Genomic DNA, 18,907 nt, shown 5'->3' with positions numbered 1-18,907 from the left:
ATAGAAAGAGCAGAGAGCAGAACCAGGCCAGCCTCCCTTAGATCACGCTTGCAATGTGCGTTCTCTGTCTTAATCAGATTGTGGAGGCCAGAGGATAATGTGTCTTTGGTTAAACATTCTCTACCTGTCAGCAATTTAGATTTCAAAAAAGTTCAAATCAATTATCCTTTCAGACCTTGTCGTTTGTAGTCCTCCCTCACTTCTTTTTTTCCTGAATATCACTTAGAATTTTAAACACATTATGTAATGGATTCACAATGTCATCTCTAGAACATCAAACAATTCTTATAACTCTGCGATCTTTTCATCAGCAAAGAACAGAGGGGCTCTCCTAAGTTTCTGAAAGGCTCTGAGTTGCTTATCAATGAGGGTTTTTTTTATGAGTTTACAGGATCAAGTCATTGATCTATTGCTTGAGTCAGTTCATTATAAAATGAAAATAAAATGATTTTCAATTCATTGAACTGACATTTGATATTAACATGTCCAAGGTCACACTGAACACTGAAAGTAGAAGAATAAGCAAACATGAGAGCAAACAGACTGAGCTTTTGACAGCTGGGAGCATTCAGTGTCTCAATTTGGACCAAGTTTGAACCAATATGTGCCTGAAGATGTCTGTCTCTTTTAGAAAAGAGACTTGTTTGTTTGGTAGGTCTCTAACAAACAAGAAAGCAACCTTATATGTTATCAAAAAAGGTCCGACAATCATGCCAAGCTTCCCAAGGTGATTCACACCCCACAGGCTGAGTGTCTGCCTCAATAGAAGCTTGATTTCCTATGTACCACATTTATATTGGCCTTTGTGTAAGCCTGTCAAAGCCAATGCTGAGAAAAGGAAGACAGCAGGAGCCCTCCACCCTACCTCTAATGCAATTCCAATTAAGGTGGCATTGCTCCCATTCCTAAACAATTAATGTGTCGCCGTGGGTTTTCAATATGATATCAGTCATTGCTCGTGTGCAAGGCCTAGGTGGATTGTCCAGACAAAATGCAACATCCTCCTTGGAAAAAGGAGCACGGCTGCTTGCTGCTAGACACTGCAGATTTATTCTCCGTATGAATCACATCGTGTGAATGTGACATGAGCTAAATATAGTCTTTAGCTCTTCTCCTCCACGCTCACCCTTATTTGCATGCAATCATTTGTTTGATTTGTATCAGTGTGCAGAATCTGGACAGGAGCGATCCTGTGGGCTCTTGAGAATGAGCCAGAACAAATAATGGTCTGTTGCACAGCGTGAAAAAAAAGATACGAGGGACTTATCTTGCAGCGAGGAGCCCAAAAGAAGAAGAAGAAGAAGAAAAAAAAAAAGAGCGGCTTCAAGTGACTCTGTGTAACCAGAGCCAGAGGCAAGGCCCCCCCTCACCCAGACTCCCCCCACAATTTATAAATTCAACTGTCCATCTGTGCCTCCCAAACCCCTGCACACACAACCACCACCACTATCCCTGTCAACCAACACTTTCCCCTCCTCTCTCTGTTTCTCCTCACCTGATATCCAGTGCAAATACTGTGTCCTGACAAAGTCATCACTGCTTATTTAGAGAAATAGATATCTGGAGTCGTGCCCTGGACAGATCCCTGCTCTCAGCTTGGGAGAAGCAAAAACTTCCCAAAAAGTAAATGCTCTGCCAGCATTAATTAGATTGCTCTGGACGCAGTGAGGTAGCGTGGGAGAATAGTCATGATGGCACACTCTGCTCAATTGTATTTGTCACATTAAGAAGCCAAAACTGTGGGTCACCAGATTGTTGATGTACTCTGAAACGGATGCATTTCAAGTTCCCCATCACTGACACTTGCTGTGAATTCTAACTCCCTGAATAAGTGCAGAAAAAGAGAAACATAACAGCAGATTTAATGGAGGCTTTATCTAAAAATGAGATGTAGGATGGAAAAAGTGGGACAAGGAAGGTGAAGGCAAACAGGGAAACACTGGGGCATCAGGCTGATTAGACACAATGTCATTACTCTGATCAAAGCACACAGAAATCCCCATAGCCCATCTCACTTTAACATGATTAGTGTCATCCCTTATTTGACAAGCCTGCCAGGGAGGTAGAACCAACTGGGGGCGGGAACGCTCAGCCACTAATTATTCTTGCTGGATCAGCAAGCCTTCACTATTATTTTTTAGCAGCTAACAGTTTGTTTCTGCTTTGGTAACATGTTGTATTGTACAGCACGTAACAATCACCGTCCTTGAAGGTCAGATGTGTCCAGTACTCAAGGAGCTACTTGTCCTGTTTGCAAGGTCGGTCCCCAAGAACTTCTAACTAATGTTTTGTTGAGTAAAGTGACTCGAGATTTGAATTCCATTCAGCACGAAAAATTGTCCGCTGAAAATGTGGACTCTTCAGTGAAAGGCCTCCTGGCCGAATCCCATTTCAAACTTACAGATAGCATTCAACACAAAGGAGCTGCACTCCTTGGGTCCCTCTACACACACGTTATTGTAATGCAATAAGTGTACCAAAGTTTGTTGAGAATATTAAATGTGACTGCCTCTAAATACAAAAATGCAATTAGAATTAAATCAAGAGGTGCATTTTCATTGTTTACTGAGCATTGCTCCATTTCAGTAAATCTCAGTAAAAATTTTCCTTCTCGAAGATTCAGATTCAAACTCTTTCTTCTTTTGAGGAAAACTTGCTTTTAATGCAAAGACTAATTGCAGTGAGAGCTGGGACTCAAGTTAGGCACATTATAAAATGTTGATTTGAAATTTAACTTAAACTTAACTCACTTCAAACTTGACTCCCCGTTGAGTTGACTTTAAAACTGAAAACTTTCAAGTACTAAGTTTTGACCAGGTCAAATCCCAGAACATTAAAAAAGAATGAATAGGACAGCAACAGGTGGGGATTGATGGTCACACACATTACATATTTGATTATTAGGTCTAATAGGGATTTGTTCTAAGACAGGAGTAGGCATGCAACTATGTGGCCCTTTAGCTAGTAGGCGATTTGAGAGGGGACAAGGTGGGATGTCATCCATACTTGTAGGCAAAATAACCCAAATGTGTCCCCCATGGTAACCTGCCATCCCTCTTTATCCTGTCCTACGATCCGGACTTAGACCTGTGACCAATAAATTATTGAAAATTATTACATTTTGACTGAGCATTTCTACACTGGACAAAAACATAAACACAGCACTTTTGTTTTTGCTCCCATTTTTCACAGGTTTAAGTTAAATATCTAAGACCTTTTTATGTAAAATAAAGATTTAATCTGCCCAAATTTTGGTTGCAAATCTGTTGAAATCCATGTTAGCACTTTCCAAGATAACCCTGACCCCAGGCTCGAACTAGGAATCCTCCTGCTGTAAGGCAACAATGCTAACCTCTGCCCCACTGTGCCGCCCTGTTGCCCGTAAACTGAATGTTCATTTCACTATCATAAGCCATCTCAAATGTCGTTTCCTTTAATTTGGCAGTACATCCAACCGGCCTCACAACCGCATACCGCATGTAACCACACCAGCACACGATCTCTACATCCAGCATCTTTACCTGTAAGATAATCTGAGACCAAGGATGGCTTCTGGGTTTGTTTTTCTGAACAGTTTGGTTTTAAGTAGTTATTTGATGCCACAAAAAGGGCGTGTGATGTCGTTACTGGCAACTGTGCGTATCAGTCGATGTAACTGGGTCAAACAGGTGTATGGGTGGGAACTCCATACCCTGGCTAAACTTCCCAGTCACTACCGTGCAGATTCTGGCTCCAAAAGCACAACATGGCAGCGCTTCATTTTTGTACAGTGGGAGGAAGTGGTTGTCCATCTTTATATACTGTCTATGGTGTAGAAAGGGTCTAAGTCACTTGTAATAGTATGTGCTCTCAGAGAGGCTGAAGGTCAGAGAAGCCTTTGCTTCTCCAGACACTGCAATCACTGTGCCCTCGATGCCAATTCCATCATATCTCCTTTTTCACATCAGACTGAGCATCCAGTCCTCTTTAGAATAACACTACAAAGCAAAAGTCTGAGACACTGAGCCGCAGTCTGTGTCCTGGAGGACCCGCACTGGATTTAGCCACCTTTTAGGCCGAAAGAGGATTACCTGATAAATTGCCCACCTTCTCCAAAAAGGAGGGGGAACAAAAATTGAAACTTAAAAATTAATAGTGGATTCTCTGCATCATTCTTTTCCCCCTGAATTCCTACTCTTTCCTAAATTCCCACAAGTCCAGGGATTGTGATGTGATAGTCTAGCAGCACAATTTGCCCCACTCATCTTAAAACACTCTATAGCACTTACCTTTAGACTGTACTGTATTAATTCACAGTTTCCTGGCGACATTTTACAGAGAAAAATGGTGCATGTCCCATTCTTAGCCTTGAGATACCTTTTTTTTAAAATCTGTTTTTAATGAATGAGAGCAGAATTGTTGAAAGGACTTTTAAATGGTCACGGTAATTGGGTTATAGTTAATTATCAGCAGCTGTAAAATATGCATCATTTTGCTTTGTCATTGGTTTTAGTTATTTGGTGTGTGTGTGTGTGTGTGAGAAACACATTACTTACCCAGAAGTAGCCTTGAGGTAAGGAGGTGCTCGCTGCAGAGAAGCCCAACAATGCACAATGAACAGGATTGTGGAGGGCAGCTTCAAGCTACAAGAGACAAAATGAATATTGATTTAATACGTATCATGGCTCAATACTGCAACCTTATGTATTTTTGTTCTTTTGATGAAGTCTAAAAAGAAAAAAAAAACTCTTAGTGGCCGCAAAACTGGCACAGACTGCTCACTCTCCAAGACGATACATGAGAAATTAAATTTCCTGCTGACCATAAAGCGCCTCAACTCTGCTGTATACCAGAGGTTTGTCATTTTACATCAGAGCTGATGGCTTTTCATCCACATCATAAGCTGTAAATGTAAGTGTATGGAAACTTGGCTTTAGCAGCACTCACATTTGAACCATCAGCAGCACTGGTTTTGGTACCTGAAAACTGGTACCAGTACCCAGTGGTTCCTTTTTTGGGTACTTTGCTCTCTCTGTAATAACAGAAATTTAATTTTCACACAAGCTGCAGGGGTGATGTTGTCGACCAAAACACATTTCTGCTCTTCTGCTGTGATACCAGGCTATTACTAAAATTATACAGAAAAGAAAACAAACCAGACACTGAAATTATTGCGGCAGATCGGTGCTGCAGCGATAGCTCTGGCAGCCACAGAGCTTAATGATTGGCTTTTCAGCTTCAGGGCCTTTCCGCCTCCTGTCTGAAGTTGAAACTAGTGGCTCCTTGGAGCTCTGTTGCCGGCCTCAGAGCTCTCAGGTGACAACATTTGGCACTGATGGATTTAACATGAATCAGTACTTGGCAGTACTGACGTAATTTAGTCGTAACCATTATGTCGGGTTCACATTTCACAATGTCAGCCCGATTATAGCATGATGCAGCGCCATACGGTTGCTGGCTTCGATTGGGAACATCACAATGAGTGTCGTACACGATAATCCATCAATTAATCTCATGGAGTTTGCCATGGTAGACGACAACCAGCGCCAGGTCTAGGTTGCCTCACGATGTCCCAACATAAAGTCCAGCATGTTTGAATTTGTTTATGTCTTCCACGACTGCTCCCATCACAGCCGTCACTTTGACCAGTAGAAACACAGAACGATCTGCTGCCGTAAACAACTGTATGACAACAACACCCCAGGGTTTTTGCTATTTCCTCTAGGGACGTTACCACACAGAGTAAATAGAGAAAACTCATGAATAGCAGAGGCACTTCGTCATACCACAACTGCAGAGGCTACCAGCTTCGTTTGAAACAGACTACATATGAAACAGGCCGCTATTTATTATTCCCCTGTTTTAAAGTTAATGCATCGTGCAGTCATTTCAAACTCAACACTTCCTGTAGCTGTTTAAAATTAAAAGCCCCTTACAATTCTGGTTGAGAGAATCCCTTTGTTTTTAAAAAGGCTTTTATTGTGAAACATTTGCAGGAACTTGTTGTGGAGGATTCAGTGACTTACATAGTTTGCATTAGGTACTTCAAATATAGCCCCTGACATCTGGTGGCGGCTTTTATGTTTTGGTTGTGGACCAACATGTAGTCTGTCATGTCTGTCGGCCAAGTCACGGCAAGATTTTATGACTCCATAGTCACCTAATCTGACATAGTGACTGTTGGCACAGACAAAAATGTCACCCATCCTTAGTGGAAGACCTGATTTCAAGCACTGACTGCTCACACACACATCTTGTGTTCTTTACATTCAAAGAATACCCAAAGTATCTATGGACTCTTCTTCAAATTTATCTTTTTTTGCTGTGAGTGTGAACACTATATTTAAAACAGCAATTTTATATATCAAGTGCTGAAAAAATAAATAAATAATATACACACACAACTGACTTAGCTCCAAATGTTCATATTAGTATATAACCTGCAAGTGTTCAATTTCAGATTTCTTTCTACTACCAATGCTGAGATCAAAACACTAAAACAATGCTTAATATTTTAGTTGTTATTGGAGGTAAACCTTAGTTTTGGCCTTGTTTTACCGTCCTCTACACAATTCTTATTTTTATACCATTAGATTTGTTTTCATGCCTCGTATTGGTGTAACTTTTAGTTCTTCTAGTAACCATACTGTCCGCTCACAGGGGTCCTGAAGATGTAACTCCTGAACCAAAGCAGTGGTCTGACTATTTACTATCAATAAAAAGAGCCAACATCTTCATAAAAGGGAAAAGAAATCTATATTCCTTCGACATATAGCAGATTTGTTTGCCTGAAACGGAGTGATGGAGTCTGACATTTACAGTGTAGCGTGTGTGTGTGTGTGTGTGTGTGTGTGTGTGTGTGTGCTGTGGCTGATGCATCAAACCCCCGGTGGTGAAAGCTGCTCTTCGAACCAGCAGTTGGTCTGGTAGGAAATGATTATTATTTTGGTGTATGACCGCTAAGGGTGGGCCATGTGACAGACGGAACAGCTAATTGTGTGTTGTTGGGGTCGGTGGGGGGAGGTTGGGACCGGGTGAGTTGGCGGGTTTGAGAGGGGGAGGGGGGAGTGAAGAGATGGTCAACGATGAGCACCGCACGTCTTTAACTGTCGTCCTCTACGGCGGCAAGCATCAATCACAGGTAATTTATAGCCTCTCCTGGCCCGGACCCTCCCCCTTTTTTTCTCTTGTTTGTAAACACTAAACAGAAAAAAAAACAGGATACTGGCCAGATCACTGCTCTCCCCATCTGCACAGCGAGGCTATTCCTCCACTCCCCCCCTGCCGTGTCTGTCTCCATCTATTCAAATTCACGACGCAGATGCATGGCTCGTCCTCTCTATCAATCTCTCAGTCCCACTTTCCCATTTCTCATTCCCATCTTTCACTCGTTTTTTTTTTTTAACGCCTGCTCTTTTTTCTCTGTCTGTGTCTCCCTCTCCTCCTTCTGCTAGCCCTCCGTCAAGTGCAGTGAAATGTTTTTTGATAGGTAATTAAGCAGCGGCCATAATAGTGTCCATATGGAAGCCCTGTGGTTAAGAGGGAGAGAGTAGCGGTGGACCAGAGGGACTGAAGCACTATATCGGACGGTGCTGGTAGTTCGATGGTGGTTGGATTTTATCAGTCACCTGAGACTGGCAAGCATTGTAGGCCAATCTTCTCAGACCTAGATTGCTTTGTATGTTAGCACTCTCTAGAGTCAGTCTGGCATTACTAGTGGGATCTCTCCACCCCGACAGAACAGTGCTATCACAACTTAATAAGGTATTCAAAGGCAGGAATGTGTATTCCAGAAAAAGAGCTAATATTTAAATGAAGAAGCTCGTTCCTTAATGAGATATACACCATTTGAAACATTTGATGCCTCTTATAAAATGACTGTGGATATAAAGACAAAATCTCATTTTGGAATATTGTACCAGTAATGAGATTTTGGTAATGACATCCTATTATTGTTAAATATTTTCATTTTGTAATTCATTTCATTTATTCTATTAATTAGCACACATTAATTAGTATATCTGTAAATGTACCAGTGTTAACCAGCTAGCTAATTGTCAACTGCAGTCCTTTGTGTCCTTCACATGTCAAACAGCACTTTTGTTTTGAATATTACAAATAAGGATGTAGATGGTCAATGGATAATTGGTTAACAGCAGAGAATATTTTTGACCATTTAGGCTACACATGTCGGACCATAGGTTAATTTTGCTGCTATTCAGTTTACTGCACTGGGCACCACCTGGGTCTGGTGGGAGCTAGCTGGCAGTGCGTTCATCTGGTGATTATCTGTGATAATGCCATCTGGACCCAACAGCATTGCTGTTGAAACATTGTGCCCATCTGGTCTCCCGTCAGGTCGTGCCAGTTGAGTAAGTCACTCAATTTTGAGCTGCAAACCCTGTTTAGTATTTTTAGCTGTGTTAACACCGTTATCTTTGTTAGCACTGTTAGCTGTGTCAGCACGGCTAGCTGTGCTAATATAGTTAATAATGCTAAAGAGCAAAATCAAGCAACATTTTCACCAGGGCTATCTCAGGGGAGAGCGAAGGGTGGCCATCATGTTTCTGCATGTGTCTTCCCGGGGGTGGTATGGCGTTAACAGAGGTAATAGCCGAATGAGCACAATGCAAGCTAGCTCCCACCTGACCAAGCCAAGGCTAACGTTAGCTAACCAGTGAAGACCAGAGGATGGGCAGTGGGCACTATGTTTCTGCATGCTAACATGGCTAGCCGACTGTCTGTCAAGAGAAGATAAAATAAAAGGCAAGATAGTTATATTACAAAAGATTCAAATTTCACCTCCTCTACAAAGACAGCGCTTTGAAATGTGGCGCTAAATTTCACTTCATCAACGGACTAAAAGGGTGGGCCTCTTGTATTTCACAGCATTTTTTTAATGGGTTAATGGGTGTCGGGCTATTAAAAAAAAAAATAAACTGAAACTGACATCCCTAATAATAATAATTAGTTAAATCTACTATATTTATTAGCATTATACATTCTATTCCATATTATCATTTTGGAATGAAATATTACCACTGTTAACATAAAGCAACATTTTGTATGAGAATGGCTCACTGGGCTCGATGTACACAAGGACACTGAGACGAGGATAGATTGTGTTCCCATTAAAGTGCAGACAGTGGCTATGATCAATACAGTAAACTACTGGTCCACTTATTGAACCTCTTTAAACAGCCAATGGGAAGAGCCTGAGTGAACATAACAACAAAGCCTGTGTGGATCATTTCCACCTGTGAATGTGCAAATTATTTCGACAGCCACAAAGGAAATGCGGTCTTCAGCTATGACCATCTCAGTGGCGATCCAAATGCTAATAAGGTATCACAGAGGCACCATTTAAAAATCAATGAGATCCAAGCTTTCTCCGAGTCAATTGTCAGTCTTGTTGAAAGCACTCTGTGTGTGTGTGTGTGTGTGTGTGTGTGTGTGTGTGTGTGTGTGCGCGTGTGTGTGTGTGGAGCTGGAGGTGTGAAGTCGCGAAGCTGAAGTCATTCCCAGGTGTGGAGGCAGGATGAGAGGGAAGGTGAGCCTATAAACTGGCTGAGGGAGGTTTGATGGAGGACTTTGGGGAGCGTGGGTAGGAAAAGGGAGGAAACGGGCAGGTGAGCTAATTAAAGCGAGATTTGTTGATGTGATGAGAGGGCGGCCTCCCAGCTGCTGGTTACCAATGACCCAATGGTCGACAGAGAGTCCGCCCCACCCATTACCCCAAGAGGGCGCCAGCCCATATGCTGGATCCAGGTGGCAATGGTTAGCAGAGGCGCATCCATTGCTATCCTGGAAGATAAATGTAAAACGTGTGTAATTACACCCATTCCTGCAGGACAGAATGGATGGGCCCATTTATTGTGACTGTCTTTTATCTACTGCAAACATTTTCTGCCTAGTTACACACACCCACAGCTTTTGGCTCTGTGTGTCAACAAATGTAAGGAGCAGCGGTTATTGGTAGTGGTCTAATATGACAGGGGAGGGTTTTAATGATTCATGCTTTTGGCTGTCAGACTGTCAGAGCGGTGTCCCCTTGGTAAGAGTGACTTTCCCAAATCCAATTAATGTTGTTTTACTTCCCAAGGCTACTCAGGTGCACTGATTTTCCTTACAGCAATATTCCTCTGTAAGCACTGTGAAATCTGCTCTCAAATATGTGGGGGGATTTACCACCACATCAGATTTGTGACAACTGCAATCCAAAAAGGGCTAATGCATCACACCCACCAGGGGCCCATAATGTTATCAATGACAAGACACACTGCAGCCAGCATTGCATTGTTTGGCCTCCACTGTGCTTATGTAATTGATTCTCTTTATTGGAAAGAGTCCTCTATAGTCACTTATGAAATACTGTATTAAGTGAAACTACTGAGCACACATTTCTGCCCTGTTCAAAAGAAAAAATGAGTCTGCAAATACTATATATTGCACAGTATAGCCTGCTGAAAATCAAATAACAAATATTATCTCCATAAACGGCATGCGGACAGAGAACTGGGTGCTGTATATTAGACCCAGGAAAAGCAATATGGCTGTATTTTTTTTTTGTAATTCCATAGTCACAGTGCCTTCCCCCAATTCCACATACCAACAATCTTTTACACGCACTAACAAGCACTAATAGAAAACTTCCACTGTTTATTAACTGGTAATTGACTGGTGCTGGCGCTCCCTCCCCACTGCAACCCCACTGCCTAAGGCTACAGGCAGGACGGCCGCAGAGTGAATTGCCAGTCAACCTGAAATTACTTACATCCAGTGCACTGCTACAGGTAATGCACACTAAACAAGCCCGTAACATGAGAAGTTTGCAAAGTTGTTGCTGGGGTTATCACGAAGGCAAGCTCTGATGGAGAGTGGCATTTCATCATTGATTTCTTCATAAAATATCAAAGGATGCTGAGTTTGTTAACCATGTTTCGTCTTGATTTGACCTTTTATGTCAACATAAGTTGTGTAACTGAAACAGGTACATCTGCTGGACATCTATCATGCACAAAAACTGCAGCTGGCCCCAATTTAGTAACTGATTTCTGACCCTTAGAATGAAAAGCTTTTCAAACTACCATACTGTGCATTTGGATGACGCTCTTTGACATAGAAGGAAGAAAGAAAGGCCATTCCTTCTTTCCTTCCTTTGATTTCTTAGATTTTATTCCACCTGCGCCAGATGAGGTAAGCAAGCAGAGGACAGAAATAATAAAACAAACAGTTGCGCTATTAATACAAGCTATGAATAATGTTGTCAAGTAAAACCTGTGCAACTGGAAAAAAACATCTCTGGAAAAAAAATGAAAAACAGATGGTGAAATCTGAAAAAGCAAAAGAAGGTGACATTCAGCAACTGTTCAGTGAGGATGACTGACCAGTGTAACCAGTGAGAGGACCACCAGATTTCACCTGCGCAGGGTGAAAGTACAGATGCATTCACTTGAGGAAGAAAATACGTATTTGCCCTGTTTTTCTGAATTAAAATAAGATTATCATCTCAGAATTATGTAAAAACTTCTCATGAAAGCAAATACGTAGGTGTGTCATTGGAAAACAGGTTAGTCTACAATTAACATCTCATTTTTTGCTTTTTAGGTGTATTGATCAAAAACTGGTTGTGTTTTGAAAAGATTAATGAGGTTATCTTGTAAAAAACAAGAGCAGATTAATTTTCCCATAAAAACTTCTTAAATAATTCTGAGATGATAATAATAATAATAATAATAGTCTTTTTTACTTCAGAATAAATAGCAGATTTGCTGTGAATGCACCAAGGCTTCAAATGACAAGGATCACAGGGTCAATACACTTGAATCTGAGAAAAGGCAAGTACCCTAACCTATAAGACCTTAATTACAGACTAAACTATGTCTCAATGACACACCGACATATTCACTTTAATTCTTCAACATTTTAATTTTGCCTCTCGGCAGACAGCAAAACAATCCTCTAACGTACAAGGTAAATTTATATGACTACAGCTGTGTCTGAAACCACTCCTTCATCCAGACAAAGAGATTAGGAAGCACCGCTCTACAGTTAGTCATAAATTAGGATTTCGGACACTTGCATCATTATGATTTCACAGGTGTAGTGTTGCATGAAGATGATTTCGGATATCCATCAAAGACTAAATATTCAATTGTGGGTTTCTGGTATTAAGGAGTGAACGACATCTTGTTTTTTGTTCCACTGTGGGAATTTTTGAGAGCACAATACAAAGTATATATGTTGGACAACTGAAACACTAGAATGAATTGTGCACATTTGGGAATGATCTATCTATCCATCTATCTATCTACTGAGATATATATATATATACACAGTTCAAATAAACACAAGAAGTTTGTGCTCCAAATAAAGGATCAGCGCTCAGTGAATAACCTCCTAAGCCCTATGATAAGCTATTGTGGCAAGGCTTAACTATACAGACCAGTGAGTAATGATAACTAACATGTCTTTGGGGTCATCCGGTGGGAACCTCCTTTCACCAGCGTTTCGTCTAGTTGGTCCCACGACACCTCCAGGAGGCTAGACAGTGATCTCTGGCGTCCCAGAGACACTCCCCTAATGCCAGCTCTCACTGCTCCCCGCACCGACCCAACAACCTCCTTTACCTTACTTATACATGGCTTTCTCAGCCCAAACAGCACTGCCACCTTAAACAAACCCAGGGTCCAGTATATATATTTTTGTAACATAATTCCTTTTTCCTTTTTTCCATCAGGGTCTAACAGTAGGAGTGGGGGAAAAAATCGATACAGCATAGTATCTTGATATTTTTGTGTGGCAATATCGTATTGCATCGTATCACTGTGCCAAGTATCAATTTTTTTAATATATAAATTATCAATATCACAAATTAAAGTTTAGGTAGCCTACTAATATTATATTATCAATTACTTTTTCAGTTCACTAGATATATTTTGCTGTGGAAATAAAAGATGAAGTGAGATAAACGACTGAAAACTTTTCGATTAACACAGATGGTGACAAAGTTTTCCTTTGGGAACAAGGTATTGAATCACAATATGTCACAATGTATTTTATTGCACTACTCAGCATATTGCAACATATTTCAAAACGCAATAATATTTTATCGTGACTTAAGTATCATGATAATATCATATCATGGATCCTCTGGTGATTGCCACCCTTATATAATGGTGCCAGTGACCGATACATATTTAACCCAATCACCAGAATGAATTTTGGTGTATGCAAATTTATGCAAACAAGGGACATTTGTATGTTTCATATGTATGGGATATGTTAAAACTTTGCACTTCTTTACATTTTAAAGACGCTGTGGTTAAGATACGGTTATGTTTAGGCGCAAAAAACACTTGGTTATTGTTAGTATAAAAAAAAAATCATGTTTTAGCTTAAAATACCTGGTTTTGTTGCCACAACAACAGCTGGACATGCCCTGATGTCTTGCTAAAAAACACCTGGATTTGTCTGTTGGTCTTGAAAAGTGGTCTGCTGCTTGGCACCCATGATGCCTAGGTTTCAAGCCATCCACAATCCCCTCTTCCTCCCGATGACAATGAGCTCATATACATGTAATGTGAACTACGTTACTATAGAGATGTTGATACGGTACATGTGAAAAGTACAAATTGTACGTATCTATGATTTGCAGAAACGTACAATGCCAACATTTCGCTGTGGCGACAGGGCTGACACACTGACAGACATTTATTTTATACATGTATTTTATACGTCCTTTGTTTCAGAGTGTCGTCGATATGGTAATTTGGGAGGCAGCAGTTTGAGTTGTATTGTGACATACTGACAGGTTTTAGTTATATTTAGGCAACTATATTCATATCAGTGAGGGTAGTCTAAATAACAGAGACACCTCTCTGCATATTGCAATACAGTACGGCAGCACCACACACTGCATCGTTTAAAATCATCATACAGTTGACAGCTGAGTGTATACAATATGCTATGAAAGCCCACACACGCACATATTGTCAGTGGACACACTCATACAGTGATGGCAAAATGTTGTTTGCTCATTATCTGTTTTCCAATACATCATACTCTCATAATGAACCTAATACAAAAGGACAACAGGATCAAAGTTGGAACTTGCTTTTCATGTTATGATTTCATGAGCTCGACGTCACCCTGTGATTTAAATTCCACCAGCATCTACACGCGGAGATCAAAGGGCCAACCACCTGCTGTGCTTGCAGGCCTGTGTTACGTTCAGAATATTCAAAGTCATTTGAAGACAATAAGATTAAACCATCTGCACGAGAGGGCTGAGTAGACAGTCTGACTTTTAACTCTTGATAGGCCTCTATCAGGTCCTTTAGAGGTGGTTAGGACTTGCGGCATCAGCTTATTATTAATATCAGCTCAGGACATTTCCTTCAATTTAATAACCACTGTCTGTACAGTAACGATTCCCTGTCTCCCCTGGCTATGCCACAGATCATATCAGCAATAAGTGGAATGAAGTTGGAGAGTGGTTTTGCATATCGCTGCTCAGAGCCACAGCCTGACATTGGTAGGACATCACAAACTCATATTCATGACTCGACTGAGATTTTCTTCCTCGTGTCCTTCACCGCTCCTAGCTGAACGATTGCAACACGCCCAACAAATGTGATGCAAATTCGCTGTGTCGCTATGCCCCCTCTTCACACACACACACACACACACACACACACACACGCACACATCCACACACACCGCTGACTCCTGCGGCCATGGCAGTTCCAACTCTGGATGAAAGCAGCGTACTGCCCCTGCATTAATGGGTTCAAAAGAGGACTACGGGCCAAAACTTCTCTGTGTAGTCAATCACTTCCTCCATCTTCACTTCTCTTTTTTGCCAGAGACAGGAGACATCCACACAGGGCCCAGACAAGCTTTGGATGAGCGATCTTTACCCACCTCAAAGACAGAAACTGACACAACTGTTTGTCAACATGGGGTACAAGATGAAACCCTGGGCACAAGAGTGGAAAAGGCTTTCTATAATCCTTAATATCAGATGGCAGGAAATGCAGAACAAAGGGAGCTCTGGTGCCAGCTCAGTCCTAGCCATGTGGTGGTTGCAGCTACTTTTGCCAAGGAAGCTCTGCACATCAAGGAGCACCTCCCAAATTTGAATCTGCCCCTTACAATCCTTGGCTCCTAATTCTGTGGTGGCCTGTTTGGCATAACATGAGACGAACACAAATCACAACTGTTTCACAAATACTGATCTGATTGTTTACCCACCCGCACTTTAGGCCCATTGTTTCCAGCCTGTATTTTGATATTTCATGACTAATTATTCCTGGTTTAGGCATGATTTAAAGGAGTCTTTCCCAATTTTCAACCAGCTTTGTATCATAACAGTGGGGGCAGTATGTGTAAAATAACTGTGGTAAACTTGATCAAGGTACTGAACCCCGAATTGCTCCCGATGTGTGAGTGTGTTAAGAACTGAATAGAAGGTAGCATCTTGTATGGTAGCCTCAGCCACCAGTGTAGAATGTGTGTGAATGGGTGAATGTGAGTTGAAGTGTAAAATACAGTGTTACATAGCAATAAGCTATATAAATAGTACAAGACAGCACATCTTGTTCCCTGATACAGTCGTTCTGTGCCCACTGCCTGTGCGGCACTGAGAATAAAGGACTTCTTATATATGTTCCGACGGGTTCTTGGGACCTTAAATCGATGCCCAGACAAGAGCAGCTCAAACTCTGAGTGTAATGGAAGTGGGGCATCTGCAATTACATGTCTGGCCTTCCTGCATACGGCACTGTCACATATATTGACGGCACTACAATACATTGTAATTGTAGGTTTTCTTCTTCTTGCGCCAAAGCAAATGCCACAGTCCTTTGCCTCTGTTTTCTCTGGTCTTATATACTGCCAGTTTCAAAAGAATGAGTGACAAATTCTTTAACCGTTTTGTGCGAACCAACCATATTATGACAGAATTGAAAAGGCAAAGATCAGGTCAACTCAATAGTTTCAACATACATCAGGTCAATTGGGTGAAAACACTTTCTTAATTGTGTAAAAGTTCATATTTGCACCTGCTTTACAAGAGAGCAGAGGGTAAAGACAACCTGTCCTTAAATCTCCCAACACTGGCGACCAACAACAAATTAAGCAGCATTCAGAGTGGTAGTTGTCCATGTCTTGAAAGCAAGTAGCAGGAAGACTAATTAGCAGAGCAGAGAATAAGGAGAGCACATATCACTGCTAGAGACAGGATTGCTTTGGCACAATAGGAAATCAAAGAGGAGAGAGGGCTTTCTTCCCTTTCCTTTTGAATTGATGCAGTTTTTGTCTATCGTCCTCTCCACATTGATGTATAATCACAGAGGAAGAATGTGACCGAATTAGCACATTTAGCAGATCTGCAGGATTTCCCTTCTGGGTACATAATTTGTTCCTGCATGCTATCTTGACAAGTACAGAGTGAGCAGAAACCCAGGGCCAGAGAAGGAGGACTCTACTCTGAGGCATTGCTAGAATGTCTATGATTCTCTGTAATTAGTATGTTAACTGTCACAGCAACAGATCAGGGCCTTTGCAAATGACCTCGCTGTCAGGCGGTGGGTGTGTCTACCCTGTTCATGTATATACAGGCGCTGCACTGCCCTCTATTGGCAAGGGGAGTAATGAAAGGAAAAGATATGCACAGTGTGGAAGTCAGACTCATGTGTGCTGTGGCACTCAACAGGGTGAGCAACACAAAGCATGTAACTACAGTGTAATTACCATGTCAATTATTGTAAGACAACCGAACTTACATGCAGTAAATGAGTCTCTTTAGTACAGCCGAACTGTGAAAACCAGACTCAGCGGTTAAAAAAACACCTTGATCCTGTCATTACAGCAGCAAATTAAAAATCCCAAATCCTTTTCACCATTCCTGTTCCAGCTGTTTAGTAAATTAATTAAAAGCTTAGGTACACGGGATGTAATGATGACATGACTACATTAGCATGCTGATGCTAACACAGCCTCTTGGGTATTTGCACAATTCATTTCAATACACACAGCAACTTTGCTGACTACTCAGGCAGCACAACCTGTACTGCTGTCCTGGCCAATAAGTGCGAGGGAGAAGTAGGCTTTGCTGTCTGCAGCCATTTAGAATATCAGACCTTTATCTAAGACTCAGGGAATCAACATCAATACATCCAAAAAACAGTAAGCAAACCTTAAGTAAGACAATCACTATGCAAACCACATAAAATAGAAATTAAAATCATACAAAACAACAGCAACAATATGTAATAGCTAAAAGTTGTATGTATGATGTACAAGATAATAGACATACTATTTAATAGCACTGATAGTTAGTTAAAACAAGATTTGAAACAAGGCATTTTTAGAGCCAGAATGGCAGCACAGTGTCCCTGTTAAAGGCATTTTGCTGATTATTCCATGTATAAGGTGCACCGTATGACACTGACATTATTCAGAGTTTAGTTCTGATTAAGGTAACGTGGAGCTACAACCTATTCTGTGACCGACTAGCAGGGTAATGTGAGTTCAGAGTTAAAAGAGAAGCATCTTTATCAAAGCTTTACAAATGAATGGTCCAGCCACACGGCCAAATGTAGCCAGACAACCTTTTGGTAAAGATGGCAGTGGCGGGTGCTGTAAGGATCACCGGTTATGAACCTTACACCATGTGTACAGAGTATGTCTCTAGTATGTCTCTAGTGATCAAAGCAAGGAAAGGCATACATTTACAGACAGATAAAAAGGCCACCACAGAAATGGCAGAAAAGTTGTTGTGCTTCTTGTTGTCCAATCTTGTGAAATATGTGCTCTGAGCAGTACGGACACTAAAACAGAACCTATACTGCATGGCAACAATAAGTGAGGAGGTTGGCTCGTCCTGTGTGTAGCCAATTTTTTGAATTTGTTGAGACACATATGTTTTATTGTGTATTTATATATAAATCTATGTATTTAACATAATTCCTCTTTGCTGTGATGTTATTAGTAACATCATCTACTATAAAATAAATCTTTTTAAGCACTAAAAAGTTTGTGTCATACACTATAAGATCATAAATTCAACGTATCTAAGAAGCTTTGAACTCTTTGTGGGTTCGGGTGAATTTTCTAGTCTTCACATTTAAAAAATATGAAATGCACACCTTTACAGCCACCTACTGTTAATAACAGCACACGTCAAAAATCACACCAGGAGTGCCCACCCACCACAACTCCATTTCTGCCTTTGTGGTCCTTGCATCTGTGTTTGCTGCTGACATAAGACTTATCGCAAACGAAGGGGGCACAGCTGGGGTTGCTGCTTCAGCCTTGAAAGTACCTTGGAACCATTACTTGAGTTCAATAAAGTTGACTGCTGATGCTGCTTAGTCGGGGCAGAGGAGAGATCCAGATCTACAAAGAATAAAGCCTGACCTCTGTACTCTCCCGTTACATTAGCCAGGATGTTGGAAACTGTCACAGCTCTCTCAGAGTTGTTCTCTGCAAATGCCAAAGTTTGACTTCTGCCCTGACCTCAGCTAGAGGTTCTCTTTGATCGGGAGTGTTAAGCAGTCAGAGCTTGTGTGCTGTCACTGCCCCCTGTATTTGTGACAGTGACACGTTTGGTGTGTCTGCAGTTGGGTTTCGTGGTGCTGAGCCACGCTGACCAGAAGGGCCAGGGCCGTATCAGCTCCAGCGACAGGTCTGTTGTGATCTAGCTTCACACAGAGAAATTAGATTGACAATTCCTCCTGCATTCTCATATTGTGCAAGCCAAAAGCTTGTCGTCCCTCTTTGAACTCAGAGGATAGACATAAATGGTCTGTTTTTGTGGGAGAGAGCTGTGGTACATGTCTACAAAGCTTCTAAGTCTAAAAGTGGCTCCAAAATGTACAACTACATTTCAGGTTAAGTGCAGGTCTCAGTGCATTTCAACAAG

At 41.3% G+C, this 18,907-nt stretch overlaps 1 protein-coding gene across 3 annotated transcripts in view; it reads right to left on the bottom strand.

Annotated features, from left to right (window-relative positions):
* The window catches only part of arhgef10la (Rho guanine nucleotide exchange factor (GEF) 10-like a), a 169,075-nt gene that overhangs the window by 35,708 nt on the left and 114,460 nt on the right, over nt 1-18,907 (bottom strand). For all 3 annotated transcript variants that reach the window (XM_049572451.1, XM_049572466.1, XM_049572460.1), the window contains one exon: nt 4,536-4,622. In XM_049572451.1, coding sequence (XP_049428408.1) covers nt 4,536-4,622 — 87 coding nt within the window. The remainder of the gene's footprint in view (nt 1-4,535; nt 4,623-18,907) is intronic.

The sequence above is a fragment of the Epinephelus fuscoguttatus genome, linkage group LG1 (genome assembly GCF_011397635.1).
Source record: "Epinephelus fuscoguttatus linkage group LG1, E.fuscoguttatus.final_Chr_v1".
Classification (NCBI taxonomy): Eukaryota; Metazoa; Chordata; class Actinopteri; order Perciformes; family Serranidae; genus Epinephelus; species Epinephelus fuscoguttatus.
Note: the sequence above shows the minus strand (reverse complement) of the source record. Positions and strands in the feature narration are given on the sequence as shown.